Source organism: Theobroma umbraticum, unplaced genomic scaffold, assembly GCF_002168275.2.
Source record: "Theobroma umbraticum cultivar Fairchild unplaced genomic scaffold, ASM216827v3 scaffold_204.0, whole genome shotgun sequence".
NCBI lineage: Eukaryota > Viridiplantae > Streptophyta > Magnoliopsida > Malvales > Malvaceae > Theobroma > Theobroma umbraticum.
The window spans coordinates 5,796,345-5,817,283 of record NW_018397267.1 but is presented as its reverse complement, the minus strand read 5'-3'; the positions used below and the strand labels follow the sequence as shown (position 1 = coordinate 5,817,283).

General features: G+C 34.3%; 3 protein-coding genes across 3 annotated transcripts; all 3 read right to left on the bottom strand.

Annotated features, from left to right (window-relative positions):
* Window positions 1-737: 737 nt before the first annotated feature.
* On the bottom strand, window positions 738-2,621 carry MYB26 (myb domain protein 26). Its single transcript, XM_021438946.1, has 3 exons — window positions 2,352-2,621; window positions 2,028-2,157; window positions 738-1,820 (listed from the first exon to the last, which is right to left on the bottom strand). The coding sequence occupies exons 1-3, from the start codon at window positions 2,482-2,484 to the stop codon at window positions 1,010-1,012; spliced, it is 1,074 nt and encodes a 357-aa protein (XP_021294621.1). The 5' UTR covers window positions 2,485-2,621; the 3' UTR covers window positions 738-1,009.
* A 7,731-nt stretch (window positions 2,622-10,352) lies between these two features.
* Window positions 10,353-15,082, bottom strand: LOC110424065 (protein IQ-DOMAIN 8-like). Its single transcript, XM_021438553.2, is given in 6 exon segments — window positions 10,353-11,154; window positions 11,290-11,403; window positions 11,533-11,574; window positions 11,577-11,756; window positions 14,428-14,685; window positions 14,778-15,082. Coding segments are annotated over 6 exon segments (1,341 nt in total). The 5' UTR covers window positions 14,847-15,082; the 3' UTR covers window positions 10,353-10,476.
* A 1,888-nt stretch (window positions 15,083-16,970) lies between these two features.
* Window positions 16,971-20,511, bottom strand: LOC110424160 (IQ domain-containing protein IQM1-like). Its single transcript, XM_021438676.1, has 9 exons — window positions 20,385-20,511; window positions 19,843-20,274; window positions 19,625-19,739; window positions 19,254-19,319; window positions 18,758-18,846; window positions 18,552-18,639; window positions 18,011-18,241; window positions 17,795-17,896; window positions 16,971-17,673 (listed from the first exon to the last, which is right to left on the bottom strand). Exons 2-9 carry the CDS (start codon window positions 20,259-20,261, stop codon window positions 17,200-17,202), a joined length of 1,584 nt encoding a protein of 527 aa, XP_021294351.1. The 5' UTR covers window positions 20,262-20,274; window positions 20,385-20,511; the 3' UTR covers window positions 16,971-17,199.
* Between the last annotated feature and the right edge of the window lie 428 nt (window positions 20,512-20,939).

The window sequence follows — 20,939 nt, the reverse complement described above, 5'->3', positions numbered from 1 at the left end:
TTTTAATTTAAGAATAATTATTTTTTATTCAACGCATTGTAGAAAAATATTAAATGCTGACAATTATACCAACTACCAACTTTACAGGGAACATAAAATATAGTAATATGTAAGTAATATAATAAATAGTATCTATATTTTGTTGGAACCAAGATGTTATCACTAAGGAATATTGAGAACTGTCTGCATTACTCTATCCAAGAGAAATTAATGTTATCCCTGGACGATGAGTACGACGTTGATTAATCTGGGCTAGAAAATGGTGAGTGAAAGTCTGCTTTAGTTTTCTTAAAAGAATATTTAAATCAGAGTCATGCAGGACGGTACTTAAAGTAGGATATAATTCTAGGCAGTAATATTTTTGTCTGAATCATGTAACTCGTTCTTCTTCCAACTTAATCCTTCATGCTGTCCCATCCCAATCCCAAATTAAAGTGCATCTATGAAAATTCAAAATAGCTTCGGAAACTTCCAACGGAAATTATGGAAATCTCTCATAAGACCCTACATCATTACCAGGTACTAAATATGTTGGTCTGCACATTAATCTTCAATGCCGTCACCTTGCTAAAACTTTCTATTAATCATATTTAAAATGTATGAAAATGAATTTTCCCATTGTTTTACATGTCCCCACCCACAAAATGAGAGAAAAAGAGAAAGCTATATAATAGAGGAAATGATATAGAAACATAGAGTAGAACTTCACTAGAGAAAGCTATATATATAAGCAGGTATACAAATATATACATATATTCGAAGAGTAATTAACATGTGAAATTAATTAAGAACCTACATTTATTTATGGAACATCATCAGACAGCATTATATATAATTACTGAATATTTGAAACTAGTACCATTTAGGTTTTAATTTTCTGTCATAAGACCTGAACTTAATATGTTGTGCATATATGTTTAAAGAAAATAATTGCCTTGTATGGACTGAGCCCGTAGACAATACCTAGCTATATCCAACCCAACATAATGTAAGATGTGATCCGCCATGCCTAGGGGTCCCAGCTGCTTGAAGGAAGATTAGGGTTTGTAACATATTGTCCGCTGGATAATGCTGATAAGGATGACGATGATGAAGATGATGGCAGCTGCAATGTGATGATGGTATCCATGTACTCCATCTGGCTTGTTGGCACGTGCATGTCATGTGGGTAGGTTGAACCAGCTGACGGAAAACATGACGATGAAAGTCTGGAGACTGGATCGATATTTTCTAGTGAAACAGATGCTTGTTGCAAGCTGCAGATGTTTCCTTCAAGGATTTCACAGAGTTTGGGCACGGTCGGGGCCATTAACGGATGGTCATAAGGAGTTACTGCAGTTGTTGGATTAATGAGCTTATCACTAACAAAATTTTGGACTAGTTCATTGCTGAATATTTGGACGTCTTCTTGGTTTTGATGATCAAGATGTTGAGGTACAAAGGGTGGCAATGGCCATGTTGGGTCAAAGGAAGAAGATGTATTTGAAGGGGGCGGGAGCATTGGAGTTGGAAAATTATGATGAACCAAATCGATATGGTAATTGTTCGAATTTGGCTTTAAATCTCCATGACCAAAACTTTGTAGCACTGGTGCTGCCGGGGAAAGGTAGACCTGGTCTTGATGAGTACTTAAGATCAAATTAGGGTTTGCGTTTAGGGAGATAAAACTGTCCTCTGGAGGAGTAGAATTATGAACATCAGCGAAAGATGCTAAAGCTGGAACATCATGAGAGATAAGCTTCTTCTTGATACTTGAATTCCAAAAGTTCTTCACCTCATTATCTGTTCTCCCCGGTAGATGCTTTGCTATCTGTGCCCATCTGTTTGAGAGAAAGTGAAAAACGAAAAATGAAAAATCTAAGTACGAATGTGTCAATATTGACACATATAATGACCATAAAAAAAAGAAAACGACAGTGCTGATTACTATGATGATGGTAATTAACCAATTTCCATAGTACTATTAACAATGATGATGGAAAATAGTCAAAATTATAATTCTAGTATGTCTATAATAGTTGAACTACCTGTTGCCTAGAATACTATGGAGTTCAATGATGAGAGCTGCTTCTTGTGGAGAGAAACTCCCACGTTTTAAGTCTGGTCTGAGGTAATTTATCCATCTTAATCTGCAGCTCTTTCCACATCTCTGCAGGCCTGCACCATAAAACAAGCCAACAAGGATTAACAAGAAGAAAAAGATAATAAACAGGCATCAAATGTAGTTGGTAGTTGCAGTTAGTCTGCGAAAAAATGGTTAGAGAAACTAGAGCAACGGAGATGATGATAAATAAGAAATTAAAAATGATGGTTATGAGTCAAGAAACCATAGAGAGAGAGAGAGGAAGAACCTGCAAGTTTAGGGACTGAGCTCCAACAACCATGGCCATAGGTTGTAATGTAGTTAATGAGTTTCTCATCTTCCTCTGGTGACCATAGCCCTCTCTTCACCTTCTGCTTGTTGCAACAGGAATGGTGCCCCATCTGACTCTATCTCTCTCTCTCTCTCAATATTGCAGCCAATGGCAGGCCAGAATCAGTGCTGTAAATTGTTTATTCAAAAGGTCAAAAAGAAAAGCAGATCAGAAAAGGGCGAGAGAGAGAGAGAGAGAGTTGTGTTTCTATGTGTTCAAAGACCTAAGCCCCAGAAGTTGGTTTACAAGAAAATGTGAAAAACATTGAACTGGGGGTGATATGAGAAACTGATCAGAGTACACTGAGACTGTGAATTTAATGTAGGGAGCTGTACCATGGTGGCCCAGTTAGGGTTTGTGGGCAAAAGGCTAAAATCTGCAGTCTCAACCTGTAAGGGTTGTATGGCTTATAATGGGATCCTTTCTCTGTTCTTTCAGAGATGGGGTTCCCTTGTCCACGTGGCACACATGCAGGCTTGTGGGTCCGCTTGTTTTGACAGGTCCCACTTTGGACTTATCGACTTCATGTAGGATCAAACTTGAAATTGGCTGAAAAATTTTCTGATCTCTGACCTCCCAATTCCATGGTTGCAATGGTTCAAAAATTTAACCTTCACCGGCAGGATTGATAATTACAACAACAACAAATAATAATGAGGTCAGCTGATCTGACGGTTGTGATGGTATCAAAGTTTTGATGCGATCGTGTGGGTCTTGATTGGATCACTGAAACAGAAAACAGACCCTGTTTGCAGACTGAAAACCTTCGCCCAATATGTTCTTCGTTTTACAAATTGACAGCAAGGTTTATACAACTGTCCCACCACAGATGCTTTGTTATTCTCTGCTAAAAGTAGATTTTTAACTGTTGAAAATGGACTATCATCATCATATGCTTGTTATTATTAGCATACTTTTATCTGTTCTAAAGCAAGATTAATTTGCTGTTGAATTCTGATGAAACTCGCATGTAATTAAGTGCAAAAAGGCCCCTTTGAAAGTCATGCAATGTGAGAGAAAAAAAACAAGTAAATCTAAATATACAAATATTTTCTACCTCATTTTTTTTTCTTTTCGAGATGAAAGGGGAGTTCAGAAACTTAAAGATTCCAAGATGTGGATATTAGCCATACTTACATTTTAATTGGTAAAATAAATTCTTGAAATTTAAGTTCTAAATCACTAAAAGTTGAAATGTTTTAACAATATCAAAGAGTTCTTTCCATTATATATTCTTGGTGTTTAATTTTCTGTTCCCATGTTGCTCATTAGAGTCAATATGCTCTGCAATTTTTGCATCATGCTTTAAATTATATGAATCAGAACTAGACAATTAGCATTAATTATCGATTAACAACCTCTGAAACAACACTTTGGAAGACAAATGATTGATTAGCATCTAAGCAATGGAGGACAGCCAAACTAGCTCAAGTAATTATTCCTCTTTGGGGACCACATTACAGTTGCAAGTGCCGAATTTCTTTACTTTCATGGAAGCTATGTATTGATTAATTAACATCTAGGGCTTATTGTTGACAAAAAATTTCAATGCAAATCTGTTCGTTTTTGTTTTTACTTTTTTTTTCCAACTTTTCTTGGATTGGACTCGATTGGATGGCTATGTCGTCGGACAAGAGTGGCCAACCCTACCATGAAAAATGTAAACACATAGTAAAGCAGAAATCAACTTAATTTTTGATCTCGATTATTAATTTTCATTAGTAGGGTCATGAGGAATTTTATATATATAAAAATCCCAAATGTGTAAAAAAAATTTTATTTGGCTGATGGAATGAGATATTTCAGGCACATATAGAGATGGACTAGCAATGATCATCAATGAAAGAGTCAAAAGAACTTTTGAGCAAGGGTTTTGTTATGATTGAATTGGGGTCGCTAGCACAAATGCATGCTCTTTCTTTATTAAGCAGTCAGTTTTTTTGTGGTAACATGAAAGAAGGGGAGGACAAGTCTGGCATGGAATGAGGGCTGGCCTTTATCCTTTCTTACTGCAATAGGTCGGACGATATTGGGAGTACTTATTAATGAGCATCGAAACAAAGGCTAAATGATAATGGGAACAAGAATTAATTAAATTGATGGCAAAGAAAACCTTTTGCAAGTAAAATCCAACTTCTTACAACATTCCATGAAAATATAAACGCTACTTGATTTTAGGCTGTTAGGATCAAAAGTATTAATTTTAATAGACCCATAAGTTTAGGTATGTTTTCTTCCAAGTAGAGAACTTAATTATATCGAAACATATAAACTCGATTCTTTGTTGGCTAGAGTCAAAAAGTAATTAATTGGTTTGGATGCATCTCAACAATTAGCAATGCTTCATGTTCTGATAATTATTGTGCTAATTGATGGTAGCAAATGCGATGTTCTACAAGACAATGATTAAGGACATGGAAATGGTGATTATGCCTAGATATGCCTGCCGAGCGTTTCTTTTATTTTTATTTTTATTCTTATTTTTTTCTAATTCAATCTTTGCTTATTCGATTAGACAAATTTTCACGCTTTATTACATGAAGTGTTTAATTGTATCTTCGACATATATATATATATATGGCTCCAAACTCTTAGAAAATTAAATTATTCATCTTAATCTAAAGCATTTTTGATAATATTCTGCATGATCACTTAAAGTTAAAATAGAGTTGTTTTTCTTTATATTTAATATATATATATATATATATATATTATATAAAAAGATAATCATCACGCTTACATTTTCTTCTAAACGAGGGTGAGGCAGCAGAAAAGTTAAACTTTCTTTTGTCTTCCCTCAGTACAATTTTTCATGAAAGGAAAACCACCTTCAAAGCCATATGAATAAAAAAACATAAAAAAAACTCTTGGGAGCTAGAGTATAGTATGATCTACTGTTCGTTTTTGTCAATCTCCAAAAACATGGCGTACGTACATCATCAGCTTTGTCTTAATTAAGTCGAATATCTTAATTTTATTTGTATATCATCTTTAAAATTTTAAAATAACAAAATAAAATTAGATTTTTTTTTAAAAAAAGTTAAACATTAAAGCATTAAATACGACGACAGAGAAAAATATGTACTGTAATTTGTTCAACTGAAATGAAAAAAAAATATTAAATATGAAACGACGTAAAAAGTATACATATTATATTATATTTTGTTTATATGAAATTAATGCGTTACCAATTACGTGCTATACTATCATTAATTCATTATTATCAATTCCTGTAGAGGAAAGTCCCAACGACATCTCGCAACTTTGTTGAGCAAGGTATCTTTCACCGAGATATATTGCTCTGCTTGCCTCTTCTTGCAATGCAAGTAACATATATACATTTATGGGAAAAAGTAGATGCAATTAATATGAGTGGCCTTTCTATATCCTTTTTCTCAGGGGAAAAGAAAATGATGAATTATAAACCTAGGTTAGTTGGCAAATTCATAACAAATTTTCCAATGAAATAAAAGACCCTCCGGCTTCAAATTCATCACCTTTCTTCAACTAGTATAAAATCTAGACTAATTATAGTAAAACTAAAAGATGAGCTATACTACAATATTCTCCAAGAGAGAATCTGAAATTTTTTGACAAGCACTCTATTCTTTCATTTCATATGCAAGAATATGGATTTGTTTTAGTGCATCTGGGGCGTCGTTATTCCAATCAGATTGCTCTTGATTTTAGCAAAGTATTTAACTTGAAACAGATTAAGGTTCCAAATTGTGTTGTTTTTCTCCTTTTGATACATGGCGCCCAAATTTAGCTCGATGGGAACTTGGGCTAAATTTCTCTCCTTTTGACCAACATCTATTGCCCTTGACATACTGGTACAGCCACTAGATAATGACAGTGGTATAATTATACTAAATCTGTTGGCATCATTGAATAATTAACCTAATCAAACTTATTACGAATTTAGTTACAAATTACAATCGAGGATATTGTGACGATAATTGTAGAAGACTTGACTCCTTTAGTTCATAATCACATAAATCATTAATTAAATTTATCATGATTTTTTTTAATATCTACGAATATTTATATACGCTGAGATGTCAACATTGGAAAGTTGGCTAATAACAATGAATTATATTGAAAGCTGCAGTGTAGCTAACATCAATTAATGAAGATGAGTCTAAACATGTTTCACAAGGAGGAATAGACAAAGCAGTTCATCAAGAACTTGGGATTGACACAAAAAAGGGGTGAGTCTTGATATGTGTTTAATTAGCTAGCATTATTCCTGGTGGACTACTGCATTTGCTTTGTAAATGATGAAAACCAATATAACTTACAAATACAGGCTTTTGCCGCAAAGTGTGTTCTTCTTGTCTAATCTAGCTAGGTTAGGAAACTAGAGTAGATACTTGATACTATGTGTGCTAGTTAAGTCAGATTGATCGATAATGTCCTTAATTTGAAGATTATATCAAGAATTTGAGAAAAAAAAAATATTTGGGTTATAATAGGCAATTGGGTATATAACAGGAAACCCATATCCCAGGAAGTGTTGGAAATTAGGTTATAAGCATGTATAAATGTATATCTCCCTGGCAAATGCAATTCCCAATATAGCAAATATACAAGACCTAAAAGCTAAAAACATCCTTAAAGCAAATGCTTTCTTGAGGTGAAACAGGTGTGCAAAGTATCCAGGTTACATTTTAGTCTTGCTTCCAGAAGAAAAAGGTAAAGAGATTGGAATGCTTGTGATGGAAGAAATAGGACCAAACGAGATTCTTGATTTATTGTTGTTGCACATGCAACAATTAATAGCCCCAGCCTCGTTTGCTTTATTTGTTGAGCCATCAAAGGACATAAGCTGTGGAAGGATTTTGTTTTTTCCCAACTCAGAGCCATCAAAAGTAGTACACATGAAAGAATGACTAGGTAATTCTTTGTCCTGTCTTGGAAGAGAATTGGTTTTGGTATTGGTCATTTTCATTAATTTTTTTTTCTTTTTTAAAATAAAAATAAAAAGAAGTAGAAATTGAGAAAATTTGCTTTCTATATCACAATTGAAATTTTAGAGAGGGCATTAATATCCTTTTCCGTCCTAAAAATGCCCCAAAACCATAAGAGAGGGAGTGTAGATTTTTACACTAAGTCATAAACTTCTCTCCTAACTTTAACTCTTCCTCTTTGTTCTATTCTTTTCCTCAACATTTTCATTTTTCACTCATAAAACCTAGTGATCATCAAATGACCTAAGATTACTATATGTAAGAATCAGGGATGGAAGAGTATCATAAATAAAAGAAAAAAAAAAGGCATTTCTCCTTATACCGCCCTTTTACCTCTTCATCAAGATGAAGTAATTACTTGTTCATAAAGAACAACTTGACTCCTATAAAAGCCATAAACGATGAGAGAGGTGGGGAACCGGAACTCCAATGGAGTTGCAAATGTCAAAAGAATCACTTCATACTTGAAAATCATGGGAAACTAGGAAATCATAAATTTGGCCCACCTCAATCACATATCTACAAGAAAGAAACAAAATAATTATCATTTTTTTTATGGTTATACTGAACTTTTTTTTAAAAGTGGGTATAATTAAATTAACTTCCTTTGTCCATGCATAGTTAAATCAATGCCTCTATTCTACCTAACTTGACAAGGTCTTTATCCAATCAAACTTTTGGGCATAGGAAATTGGAAAATGTTGAGCAACTCTAGCTAGCAATAAAAATAAACAAGAACCCAATATCTTCTCACCTTGACACACACTTTCATTTAATCCTTTAAATGTACAGCAGTTGAAAGTAGACTAAAAAAATGGGTTCATTCCAAATTTGAACCTCTCTTCATAGAATCAATCCCATCTCACCAAACTATATATAGTTGTGGGTGTACATATTTATATCAATAGCATTCCACTTTATACAAAGTAGATGCGGTGAAGAAGATCAAAGAAACTTTTAGACCATAAACGGTAGTGAAAACAAACTATGCAGTGTACCCCATTATTCAAGAAAATAGGCAGCCTATTAAGACCCCACTAGCCCCCACACTGCCTTCCTTCTCTTCATAGCAACCCCCCCATGAAAGAAAGTCCACTTGTTTACTCAAAATTGAAGAAAGCTTTCCCATACCTTTATTATTATTATTATTATTTTGCCCCTTCACCTTGAGAATCTTATCAAGTTGAAGTCCAAGAAATTTTTACAGCTTTTGGTAGCATCCTGATTTCTTGCCTTTGTTAGTGCACATCCCTACATGGAAGCAACTGAATTGATCCAGTGTTCCTTTGCGAGGACATAGTTCCATGCATCATTACAAACAAGTCAACCTTTAACGAATTGGAGATACTGTCTATAATTTCTCAAAATATCTCGTCACTCAGTTTTTGAAGATGACCGATCAACCATCTCGTCGTCTAGTCTATCTGATATCTTCAAATTTTATTTTAAAAAATAAATTATTTGTGGAGCCATATTATTTTATGCTGTTTAAATTTTGAATTACTCGTAATTTTATATTTAAATTTAATTTTTTTATTATCATCAATTAATTTTAAATTGAATTTAAGATTATATAACTCAATTTTACTTAATTACTTTAACGGATGAGAAGATTCAAAGTAATATAAAAAAATTAAGAGAAGACTCACTTGCCGACCAGTCTAACCAGGTTAACCAATGATACGAATTTTCAATACCTTTTGATTTTTCTTTTAGGGTTGATTATCTATATCTTTATATTGCTTAAAGAACGAAAGACTAGGCGATTCATGGTATGGAGGGAAGGAAGGGATGATGGTGAGTGTGTGGTTCTTTGAAAATGAGCGTGAATAACGGGCCACGGTTTTCACATTTATAATGATCAGCATATGATAATTAATTGTTTTTTTTAAAGGTTATACTTAATTGTTGTTGATATAATGATTGAGGTTGATCACTTGATGGCATGTGTCATCAAACTTAATTATTGCTAATCACATGATTAGAGGTCTCTTGAGGTAAATCGTCATCCTCATGATGAAAGCTTTGTTTGTTTGTTGACCTTAGAGTGATTTAATTTTTTTTTTAATTAAAAAAGGGAATTTAAATTTTACTCTTTAAACAAACATCATGCATCAATAAATTAGTTAAATACTTAGATTAATATTGTTTCATATACAAGTATAGTATAGCAAGTTAACTCTTTTTAAAGAATATTAATCTTTTATTAAAAGTAGTCTTAATATGATAAATATGCAAGAATCAATATTATGAATATATATGTATAGAGTTTTTTATTAATAAGTTAAATACATGAATAAGAACATTAATTTTATTCTGATTTTAACGAAAAGATACATGTATTTATTATTAAACTAAAGGTGTGAATACATCTCATTAGTTAATTTAATTATACTTATTTGGCAAGCACTTAGGTGATGCTTCAGTTTATCAACTTTTAGCAACTGGCTTTTCATTCAATAAAGTTTGTTTGTTAATTGCTGACACTATCCCTTTCTTTTTACTAAGAAAATGAATTTGTTTCATTAACATTTCTTTCAAATCGATTGTGACAAAAGCAAAGAGAAGAAACTCTTTTCTTTTGAAGTTGTCTTAACTTTCCAATCTTTCCCGGAGGTGTTGGATTTTGAGCTAAGAAAAGTGTTTGTTTCGGCATGCACTGACAGGAATCCGGCATTGAAGGCTTTTGGCTAAAGCCAAACTAAATCTGTATTGGAATAATTCTAAAACCAAGCTTTTGGGACCAACTAGAGGCCCCAAGGCACGACTCCAAAACAATAAGCAGAGAAATCCCAAGTAGTTCCGACATGTTTTGCTTGTCTGTCTGTGTTGTCAAATCTCTGTTGTATTTTGGTTTTAATTTCAATGGAAATATGAAATTTATTAGTAAGGCAAAAGGCACTCCCACTAAATAAATTTTATATTTATCATCAACAAAAATATTGTATGTAACATTAAGATTGGGGGCATAATTAAAAGTGTTCTTAATTAAACTTGTTTCAGTTACATAATACTACAAAAAAGTCTTTTGTAGGATTTCATTGTAGGGTTACATTAATACTTGTGATAGGTTACATAACAGAATTTTCATCTCATCTACCTTGACGCCACTGATTCCTCAGGCAATCATGTCTACCTAATTGTATTGGTCGGTACAACTCCCTGGAGATACTAATTGATGCATTAGAGCCAGCACTGCTCCTAGTGTCCTCACAAGGAAGTGTCACCAATTTCTTATGAAAATGTAAATCATCAACGGCATGTCTTGGCATTCTATCTGAGGAAAACCTGAAAGCCTTTTGTTTAGCTTTAATAGACTCTGTAGGGTACATGTAGCTGGGTTTTAGAGTACGATCATCCTCTAATGTGTCGGCAACAAGAGTGTTGCTAGACAATGTAGTTGGAGATGCAGATGTAGATGAAGTAGATGTTGAGCCCTCGTCATAGACAGACTCAGAACTTGGGGCAGACAATGAACCAGAAGTTTGACTGGCAATTGGGGGTCTTGCAAGAACTCTGGTCGTCACATTGTTCCTTTTCACTTTTAGGGAGTCCTGTTCGAAAGAGCTGGAGTGACTGTTCCGAGAAAATTTGGTCATCTCTGATGCCTCTGTATGAATCTCTTCCATCATCCTGGTTTCCCAGGGCTTGATTGCCATCCATCGATCTAGCCAATTCCAATCTGGGCTATTCCTATCTAGCCTTTGATGCTTGCTAGACAGTGGCTGCTTGTTTGCTCTTGAATTTGGGCTGGCATATGATCTTGATTGCTGAAAAGTAGAATTAAGTCAAATATCAAGGGAAATGTCTTGTAGTTTTACCCTTCAACACAACTTTCGCATCCCCATCCATTATCTATCTAACAGGAAGTTAATGAAAGTGTCTATGTTTTCAAGCTCTATTACCTGTTTTGAGGAAGAGTATGCTATTGCTCTCTCCCTCTTTATTGCACCTTCTTGCCTCATTTGTTGTTTTGCTCTTAGTTCTTCTACTGTTCCTGGACTGTCGCACCATCCTCTCTGAAAATTGTTAAGATAAGCAAATAGTACTAGCATCTCGTTATCGTCTAAGTTAACAGTAAAATGATATATACAATTATATCTTGATGACATATAACCATACAAAATCTTATAGGAAACCTATCTAACCTCAGTATTCTTGGTTGGATCAGTTTGGCTGTGGTATTCATTATTAGTTTCTGCACAGGCTGTCCTTCTGAAGATATCACACATTGTGCCCTTACCCGAGCCTGGACCCTTACAAGTGCTTGCATGCACCTTAATGTCACAGCAGCCTGCTTTCGGACCTGACGACCACGGAATATAGCTTGAATCCTTACTACTGCTTTCAAGGCCCTTAAAGCTCGTCTTGCCTGACAGCATTTCATCGCCTTATTAATGAATCATATATATTTTCCATGAAATAGAAGGTATGCATCAAAAAGAAGAGGGAAAATTTTCACCAAATGAACTCAAGTTTCCATTAACTGTAATGACGGTTATGCCTTCAGATGAGATAAAATTAGGAGAAAGCATAATTATGGCCACTTACCATAAGATTAATTCTTCCTAAAAGACTAATTGTCACAATTGAATCTACCAAAATCATGCTTTTGCAAAAGAACAGTCTAAGATCAAGCGTCCTACTTTCCTTCTTTTATTCGCTTGTTCAACATCAAAGCATAAGTAAGCTGCGCAAGTTCATATCAAGCCCAGTTTCATCCAGGACAGACTTTCTGAAATTTTAACTCAGTTGAGTCAGTTCCATTCTCGTAGAAGATTAACACAGTGCAAAACTACGTGAATAAGAGATATGACAAAGATAATAAGTGTTTAAGAGCGGAAATCCCCGTCTTTACCCCGTGTTCCCTTCCCTGTTTAATTTATATTTTAATGTGATGTGTTTCCTGTATTAAGTTATTAACATTATTTAATCGGATGAAAAACATCAAATCACAACAGTAGGTTAATGAGAGGAAAACAATCTATTTAAAAGGGAAAAAAAGTAGCGAATCGAGATTAAATAATGAAAAAAAATTACAGGAGATAAAATAGATAGTAAAATTTGTACGAAATCCCAATAGCAAAACCTACTGCCGTTAATTAATGTTTTTCATAAAATTAAATAATTTTAATAAACTTAATGCAAGAAGCATGTGGTATTAAAAGATAAATAGAACAAAATTTTTTAAAAAAATACAGAATAAAGGCAAAGGATTTCCGTTCGCTATTTAAACCCTCCAACACTTTCAAAGGTTTATCCCTTTTATTTGTTAAGGATTATACTTAATTGCCGTTGTCTCTTCCCATTTATCTCTTCATGAGCTCGTGAATCCACTAGGTGAGTGAGTTAATTCAATACTCGATTGGATATTTAAAATTTTAAAATTCACAATTGAATATTCTAATTTTCTTTTTAGTTATTAATTTGCTCATAAAAATGCACAATTAAACACTTGATGGGTCCAAAAACAACAAATAAGAACACATCATACGTTTTAAAAAATATATATTATTTTTATATCAAATATAAAAAGATGATTAGAAAAAAATAAGTCTAACAGTAAAATATAGAAGCAAAAGCAATAAGTAAGATTGAAATAAAATAAAAAAAATTGGAACAAGGCAAGTAACAGTCAAAAACTGTGGTCTTTAATTATCCATTGGGTCAAGCCAGCGCACTGATGATCCATGGATGACACCCCAACCACATTTGGACATCAAAGGTCTATCACGAGTGGAGCCTACATGGTTCGAAAAGCAAAGCCCACGCATCGATGGTCCAATCATTACCCTAGCCCAAGTTCATATTTCTTTTATTTTAATAAATAGATAAATATAGTTTATTATATAGATGATAAATATGTGTGTTATTAATAAGGTATAGCTTATTATCTTTGAAGAGTTGATCGTATACACTATCAATTCATAAAATGCTGATACCTTATTAACGAGATAGAAATTAAAATACACAAGGATTTAATAATAAATATCTTAACTTTTACATGTTAATTAAAAATATATATTTTAATTTTTTCTTCAAATTCAGTTTAAATGTTTATATTTTGGATTGCTTTCTGCTCTGTTCTCTACATCATAAAGACAACATCTTGAACTAGAGAATAGATTAAAGAAGCAATGTGAAATATAAATCTTAATACTGAATTTGGAGAAAAACCTGAAATATTTTATTTTTGTAATTAATCGGTAAAAGCATTTTAATGTTTATTATTAAGCCTTTGTAAATTTTGATTTTTGCCTCGTTAATGAGATGACAGTATCTATTAGCTGTCAATGCATCAAATATTAATCTTATAAATAAACAAAATATAAATATAATAAATAATAAATAATTATATAAATAAATACATAAATAAGTGATATAACCAGGAAATATATAATCAGTTTATTTAATAAATAGATGAATACATAAATAGAAAAACACATACATTTAGTTATGTAAAATAACAAATATACAAGTAATTAATAAAATGAATATTACTTTGTTATTTTCCAATATGTTATATTATTAGTTTTTAAAAATAATAATTATGTTTTAAATATTATTAACTTTGTAAATGTCAAATATAATATAAATTTACATAATATATCAACTTTACTTTAATGTGATTATTTTTTTTTCTCCTCACATCTTACTTCACAGCAACCAACTGTTCCTAATATTATCTGACCCTTAATTTCAACCTCTTATTGTAACTCTCGATCTTACCCTTCCAGTTACCAGTCCCAACCATCAACGCACCGCTGTTTTCATTCTTAGGGAAACTAATCTCACTAACTGGCCAACACTGTTCAGTGTTCACCGTTACATTTTTTAGCTAAAACTTGTCAGGAAATAAGAGCAAGGAAATCAAACGCATAGATCAAAGTCACGTAGCCCTAAAAGGATCCTTGGCATGTACCCTAAACCTCAAAGTTTGACGATTCACGAGGAAATATTAAAATTTATAGCAGAAGCTAAAATTATGCATATAAGGGAAAAAAAAATCGTGTCAATCATAGAGAGAGTAGAAACCCATTTACCAACAGGCCTCGAAATGCAGTCTGGATTCGAATTGCGGCCCATTCTCGCTTCACAGCTCGGAAATCTTTGGGCTGAACACGAACAATGGTAGCTAGAGCTGCGGCGAGCACATCATCATCCAGCATGAAAGAAGAATCGGAAGCCTCTGAAGAAGCCACGGGGCGCATCTTGAGACCCTTGGATAAGGAGGATCCGAACCCTTCCGATGAGCTTCTCCATAGCCTCCATTTCTTCTTGGCTTTATCTCCCACTTTCTCCTACAAAACCAATAAAAGAAAATGAAACCCAGGAAGCAATAAGAAGAAAGCGAGAAAAATGGTATTCCTAGTTTTGGTCTTGGCCAAATTACTTGGTTACTGGGAGCCGGAAGCGTTTTGAGAGTTATAAGTGATTTGAACCATTTTCCTGAAGCACCCATTTTAGGAATTGGTAGAAATGTAGTATTTAGAAACCTTCAATTTGCTGGAATCAGTTTAAGAGGAGGAGGCGGAGATAGAGAGGGGAACTTGATTTTTGGTTAAGAAGTGAGTTTGGCCTTCTGAGGAAGGGCTGAACATTTTATCGGGAGGGACAAGTTTTGAATTTTTGAAATTCGAAAAAAGGAAGTAGTAATAAATAGTCATAACGGATACATTGACTTTAGGGTTTTGGATATGGTCTGAAGCGCTCCTCCTCATTGTTACAAGGTTGTCCACCTTTATATTCACACATATCTACAACTTGAAAATTCGAAAAAATAAAAATAAAAAAAGATGTAAAATCATTCTTTTCTTAGGAGAGCATCATATTTGCTGGCCGATTTCTATCCTTAGGATTTCACATTACGGAAGGGAGAGTTAACAAAACAAAATTGAGAAATGTTTAATATATATATATATATATATATATATAGAAAGAAAGAAAGAAACAAAATTGCATTGGCCTTTGAATTCCCGTTTTCTTTTTGGGTGAATTAGGATCCCTTGGGTTGCAATTTTGGCAAAGCAACCTTGTAACCTTTTTAAAAGCAACGAAATCTTTTCTTTTTCGACAATTAAATATTATTTCTAATACCAAATCAAAATGAGCCATAATTTCCCAATATTGCTTTATCTTCATTTAAATAAAGAAGAAGAAGAAGAAAGCTCAAAATGTTGCTTGTCGGGGTGTGATGAACCCGTCGCTTTTGAGGCCAGCTTTTCTCCTACTAACTGTATTGTGACCCCAAAGAAATTCAAAAATGTTGTGCTCAACACGTGGGGTATCAGATGTCATTACCTTCCCTCCATCATCTGGTATTTGTTAGGCCAGATTGCCCTAAACAAAAGGAGACTAAATAAAGCAATCGGCATGCTTGCATTCAGATTCGCGGCAACCAAAAATCATTCATGAGTGTGAAACAAAGGCAGCAGCCAATCAAATAATAGTAGAATGAAACTGCTTCAATACATGTCGTTTTCTACTTGGAAACGTATTAAGACTACGAAACAAGGGATTCGGCACAATGTATTCGACAAAGAAATTGCGTCAGTAGGGACAAACTAAAAGGAAATTCTATCTCAACAAAGTTTCTTAGTTCAAACGCCGTGGAAACAACACATGGGAAAGAGGAAAGGGAACTACTTATTTTGTTCTGTTTGTGTGTGCAAATCACGATTAAGACGTAGATAAACATATAATAAATGAACAGTGCAATTACGATTTTACTCTTTCCTTCTTTATTTCCTTTTGCAAGTTTTATCAGTTACCTTGATTAACGTATATTTTTTATTTTTTTCAAATTGATTCATGAGATTAATTAAAGTCAAATTTATCACTGTAGCATTTTGCGATTGAATATTGTATTTTTCCTTCCATTTCAATCTTATTCAATTTTATCACCGTATTTTCAATTTTATTAATTTTTAAAATAAAAAAAATATTTGAACATTTGTGCAAATGAGTTTGTTGACGCAACTGCATATTTTTGTTCATTTCTGTTATTTATTTGTTTTAAAATCAACAAAGAAATTATAATGGTAAAATTACTGAAATTGAAGTATAATGATAAAATTTAACATTGAATCACAATATAAAAATAAATTTGACCTTAATCTTTTAATCAGTAAGGTTGTTTTCAACTGCTAAAATAAATTTAGAGTACTTGACTAAAGACTGTGTGAATCGACCAGGATAATTACGCCACCTGCCTACAACTCTAATCCCTCAATAATTACAAGAGTATAACTGCAAAATTGAACTCTAAAAAACTTGAAGATAATGTGAATATCTTTATTGCGGATGACATGCCAGTTAAAGTTTGAAACATAACCTTCAGATTAGAATAGACATGGAAGAAGTTTCCCTCTATGTATCACAGGAACTAACGATATAATAAATTGGAACGAATTGTTTTTTTTTTCTGTTCAAATATTTGATGCAGGCATGTAGTCAAATTTTAATCTACCTTCCAAGTATTGGTTTACGCAAGAAGGGGAGAGATTTTCTAAACTTATTTGCATTAAATTCTGAAATGTGAGTACAATTAACAAGCTTTGGATAAACCAACTCTAGCTCCGCAAAACAATTTCTCAAGAAGCTGAGTAAAAGATAAAAAAAAAAAAAAGAGTTCCTCAAGACAAATTAATCTAAAAAATAAAATGACCAGCGCAATGCACGGCCGAGGTAAAAAAAAAAAAGTAAAATTTATATGTAAGAACAATAAATTTTGAGTTATTCGTGTAAGACGCAAAAAGGTCCTATGGACCTTAAAAAGGGCAGGTGGTATCCTTTGGTGAGTTGGTGAATTGCGCTTAATTAGCAGTAGGAACCCGGACCCTTGGGCTGACGAGTCCAATACAGGTAAGCCTAGGAGATAAGTGAAGTTTTGGACTTGGTCTGGGAGACAGAATTGGGGCAGAAGGCGCCGAAGGATGCCCTGAGTTGACCCTAGGTGATAAATTAACCTGTTCCAGTGCCTTGAATTGTAGCTGTGCTGGGTAGTCTCTGACACAACCGATGCGAGGACCTACTCCTGTACACCATTTGGATTTCACAGGCTTCCCAAAGTCATACGCTGCAGCTTTGTCAACTAACCTACTTCTGTCATTGTTTCCTTCATTCTCATCTTTGCCAATCATATGGTCTTTGGTGCACCCATTTGCATGAATTGGCTCCGCCGCATTGGTGCATGGCATGTTTTCAGTCGTTTCTTTTGCGGACTCTGGTATCAGTTCCTTGTGAATTTTAACTTGACTGGGGATCACATCATCATCTATGGCATATTTCTGCAGAGGAAAATAAAAAATAAATAAATAAATAAATTTCAACAATCTAGTAAGCTCAACAAAATTGTCTGGAAATGGTGCCGCAGGTCAACGAAAGGAAGCTGAAGAGCAAGCAAGTTACCTTGACATCTGTCAAGTCAACATGATGTTCCCCCAAGAAACGGCATAATTCCGCGAAATTTGCTTCGGTCGGGCAATAATGACCACTGTAAGGCCAGACAGCCTGAAGGAGGGGAAAGGAAAAAATCAACGTTTAAAAATCTTATGTTCAAAAATTGATATCGTGCACGCGTGCGCGTATTATTTACGCGTTCATGAGACGAAGCAATTCACATACATCAAGAGTTCCATCACGAACAACCAATCTGCCAGAGGCAATGGTGGCTCCCCCAGCTAGGAAACTCGAGTGTTGAAACAGACCCTTCTCCTTCTGCCCAACATATAGGATTCTTGATGTACTAAGAACAAATATCCACTTGGTTCCCTCTATGGTGTTAACTGCCACTTTGCTTTGTTTGTAAATCAGCTTCCCTTTCTCCAGAACTACTTCGTATGCTTCCCTTTCCTTCTGCAAAAGCAAGCAATGAATCTGAGCATTAAATACACATTCCCTGAAAAACCTAAACCAAAATATACAAGCCTTATTCTGCAAACAAAAACAATTTCTTTTCTAACTTAAGACTTATTATGCAAATCAGGGTCACTGTCCTGAAGTAACGAAGGAGAAAAGTCCCTTGTTGCCTTGGATGAAAGGAAACAGCTGCGCATGGCATGGCATGGCATGGCATGCCATCCCTTTCAATTAAAATAGACTACTACCACTTTATGCAAGTGCCAATGGTAGGTTACTAGGCATGAAATTGCCCCTTCGGCCTTACCGGTCCAAGATATTTGATGCATTGACGCTGTAGATTAGTCCTTGGGCATTTGTCAACATTAACTTCTTTGCCATCTCCAACATCCAACCTTCATTTTGATGAAATGAAAATTTTAACTAACTCAAGAACTATTTGGCAAACTTAAAAAATTTTCAAATTCTAGATGAAATCTTTGGAAAAATTATTTTGTGATTTTTTCTATTTACCAGTAGAAAAAGGGTTGGGAGCTCCCACTCTCAAACCAGATATTGTAATACAAATGTAGGTTGTGACCGTAACGATGACGTGGATCAATCTGTGCAACAAAATCAAATAATTAGTTAAAGATAGTAAAATTTCTTTTAATTATATATTAAGTCACGAAGCATTTAAATGCAAGTCCCATGATAACTTATTCTAACATGAAAATAAAGGTTTCATAATTTCATGCCAAAAATAGTTAAGGGAATGAGGGGACGTGTCTCCTTAACAAAAACCTCAGTTTAAAATAAATTTGGAAGTATATGTTTCTTCCACTCATTTTTTGCAGAATAAATTGATACATTAAATACAAGCAGAACGCATGCTAATACATCGTTTAATCAAGTACATCATCATTCATCAAAACTTAATCAAACCCCATGATCAAGTCGTGAATAATATTGGAAGCATTAATAGAGATAAATTCTAAGTAGAAGTGAGAATACTCCAGCGCTAACTTACAGCTTCGAGCCAGTGTCGCAAAGCCAACTGCTGACCTTTCACGTCCTTTGACAAGCCTTTCCCAACCTATACAATTTGTTCACAAACAACGAATTTGAAAATGAATATCGGTTCGCGGCAAGAAGATTATTGGTATACGTTATACGGGTCATCATTAATAGGGTCCTGGACCTGGTCAATGAAGGGATTTGCTCGACATTTTTCTTAATTCACAGCAATTTCCATCTTTAAGAGACAGAGTTAGATTCGGTCTAAGAGTTGAAACACGTGACAGCAAATATTAAGACTTTGTCTGATTATCTTCAGAAACCCTTGTCCATTCAAATAACAAACTAACGACATTAATAAAACAAGAAAAAAATACAGCATACCTTGGCCGCTCTTGTCCGAGCTCGTGCCCAACGGGAAACAGCCGTTTCTGATTTTCTAGAATTAAAGAACGATACAGAGCTTCTTCTCAGAGCCGCAAATTCTAATGCCTTCCTCCTGAAGAAGAAGAAGAAGAGTAAGAATTATGACCCAAATTACGGTAGCATTAATCTATTAATTGTATTGGAAGAGAGAAATGATCGTAAATTAGAGAACAAACCATAGCTCCTCGACAACAACAGCACAATCTGCAAGGTTTCTTCGAGTCCGGTAACTCTTGTAGAATTTTTGCAGCTTAGTAGCAGCTGCATGAAGCTCGCTAGCAGGCCTGGAAGACAGGAATTTTTCCTGCTCTGGTGAGGAAAATGTGATAGAATCTGCTTTGTTAAGCAATTCATCATTTCCACCTAAATCAGAAATCTTTCCATTCATGATATCCAGTGCTGAAGTAGTCATTTGGAGCTCTAGCTTCCCGGTGGGTTTCTTTTTCTTGAAGCTCATAGACTCTCCAACAGGGACATTATCTTTCTCATGATCTGATTCATCCGCCCTGTTCTCCGAATCCCTTTTCTTGAAGCTGCTTGTTCTCAATGTAGCCTTCCCCATCCTCTCAAAGTCGACGGATGTCATCATAACCATCTCTGCGTCTTCTCTATAAAACGAATTGACCGTATCATGAGATTGCAAGTCATAACAATCAAGGATGAATTGAAAGCTCTATAACAAATGCCTCAAAGAAGGAAGAAGATTAATCAATCGTACCTGAATGAAAGTAGGAAACCGGAATCTACACTCTCACTATAAAATAATAATCCCACAAAGTTTTATTAATGTTAAAATGTTGAGTCCAGTGTTTCATAACATGACTGAGACCTCTTTTATATATCCTGCAAACATGCACGGTTAAGAAGACCGGAAAATAACATGCATGTTACCTTCAAATACGTAAAGATGATGGAAAATGAGAGCCGCTTTTGAAATCTTGTACCCATCAAACTCTGGTGGTTTGAATAGAAAATATATAACACGAGTTGTTTGAAGATGAAGACTTCAAACTTCAAATAAAGTTTCCAAATGTTTCCATCTTTGTACTTGCTTTGGAATTGGAAATGAAAAGGAGACTGACTGTAGTGAACTTGTGAACCGTCTAATTCATGTTCTAAATTAAGATGTTTTCCCATTTTTTTCTTGCATACATGTATGTGAAACAAAGAGGATAGTCAAAGAAGCACCTCTGTTCCAATGTAGAAAGGGTTTGCAGTCTTTTCACTCGTCCAAAAAGACAAGGCTCGCTAGCTTCTTCTGATTATGCTTTGA

Bases quoted from the DNA above. Each gene is read 5' to 3' on its own strand.
- MYB26 (XM_021438946.1), bottom strand. From the start codon at position 2,484: ATGGGGCACCATTCCTGTTGCAACAAGCAGAAGGTGAAGAGAGGGCTA. The intron at 2,158-2,351 runs GTTCTTCCTCTC...TTTATGGTGCAG, and splicing joins CTCAGTCCCTAAACTTGCAG to GCCTGCAGAGATGTGGAAAG. The intron at 1,821-2,027 runs GTAGTTCAACTA...TCTCTCAAACAG, and splicing joins CATAGTATTCTAGGCAACAG to ATGGGCACAGATAGCAAAGC.
- LOC110424160 (XM_021438676.1), bottom strand. From the start codon at position 20,261: ATGGTTATGATGACATCCGTCGACTTTGAGAGGATGGGGAAGGCTACA. The intron at 19,320-19,624 runs GTATGCTGTATT...CAAATTGTATAG, and splicing joins CTCGGACAAGAGCGGCCAAG to GTTGGGAAAGGCTTGTCAAA. The intron at 17,674-17,794 runs GTAACTTGCTTG...TTTCCTCTGCAG, and splicing joins TTGACTTGACAGATGTCAAG to AAATATGCCATAGATGATGA.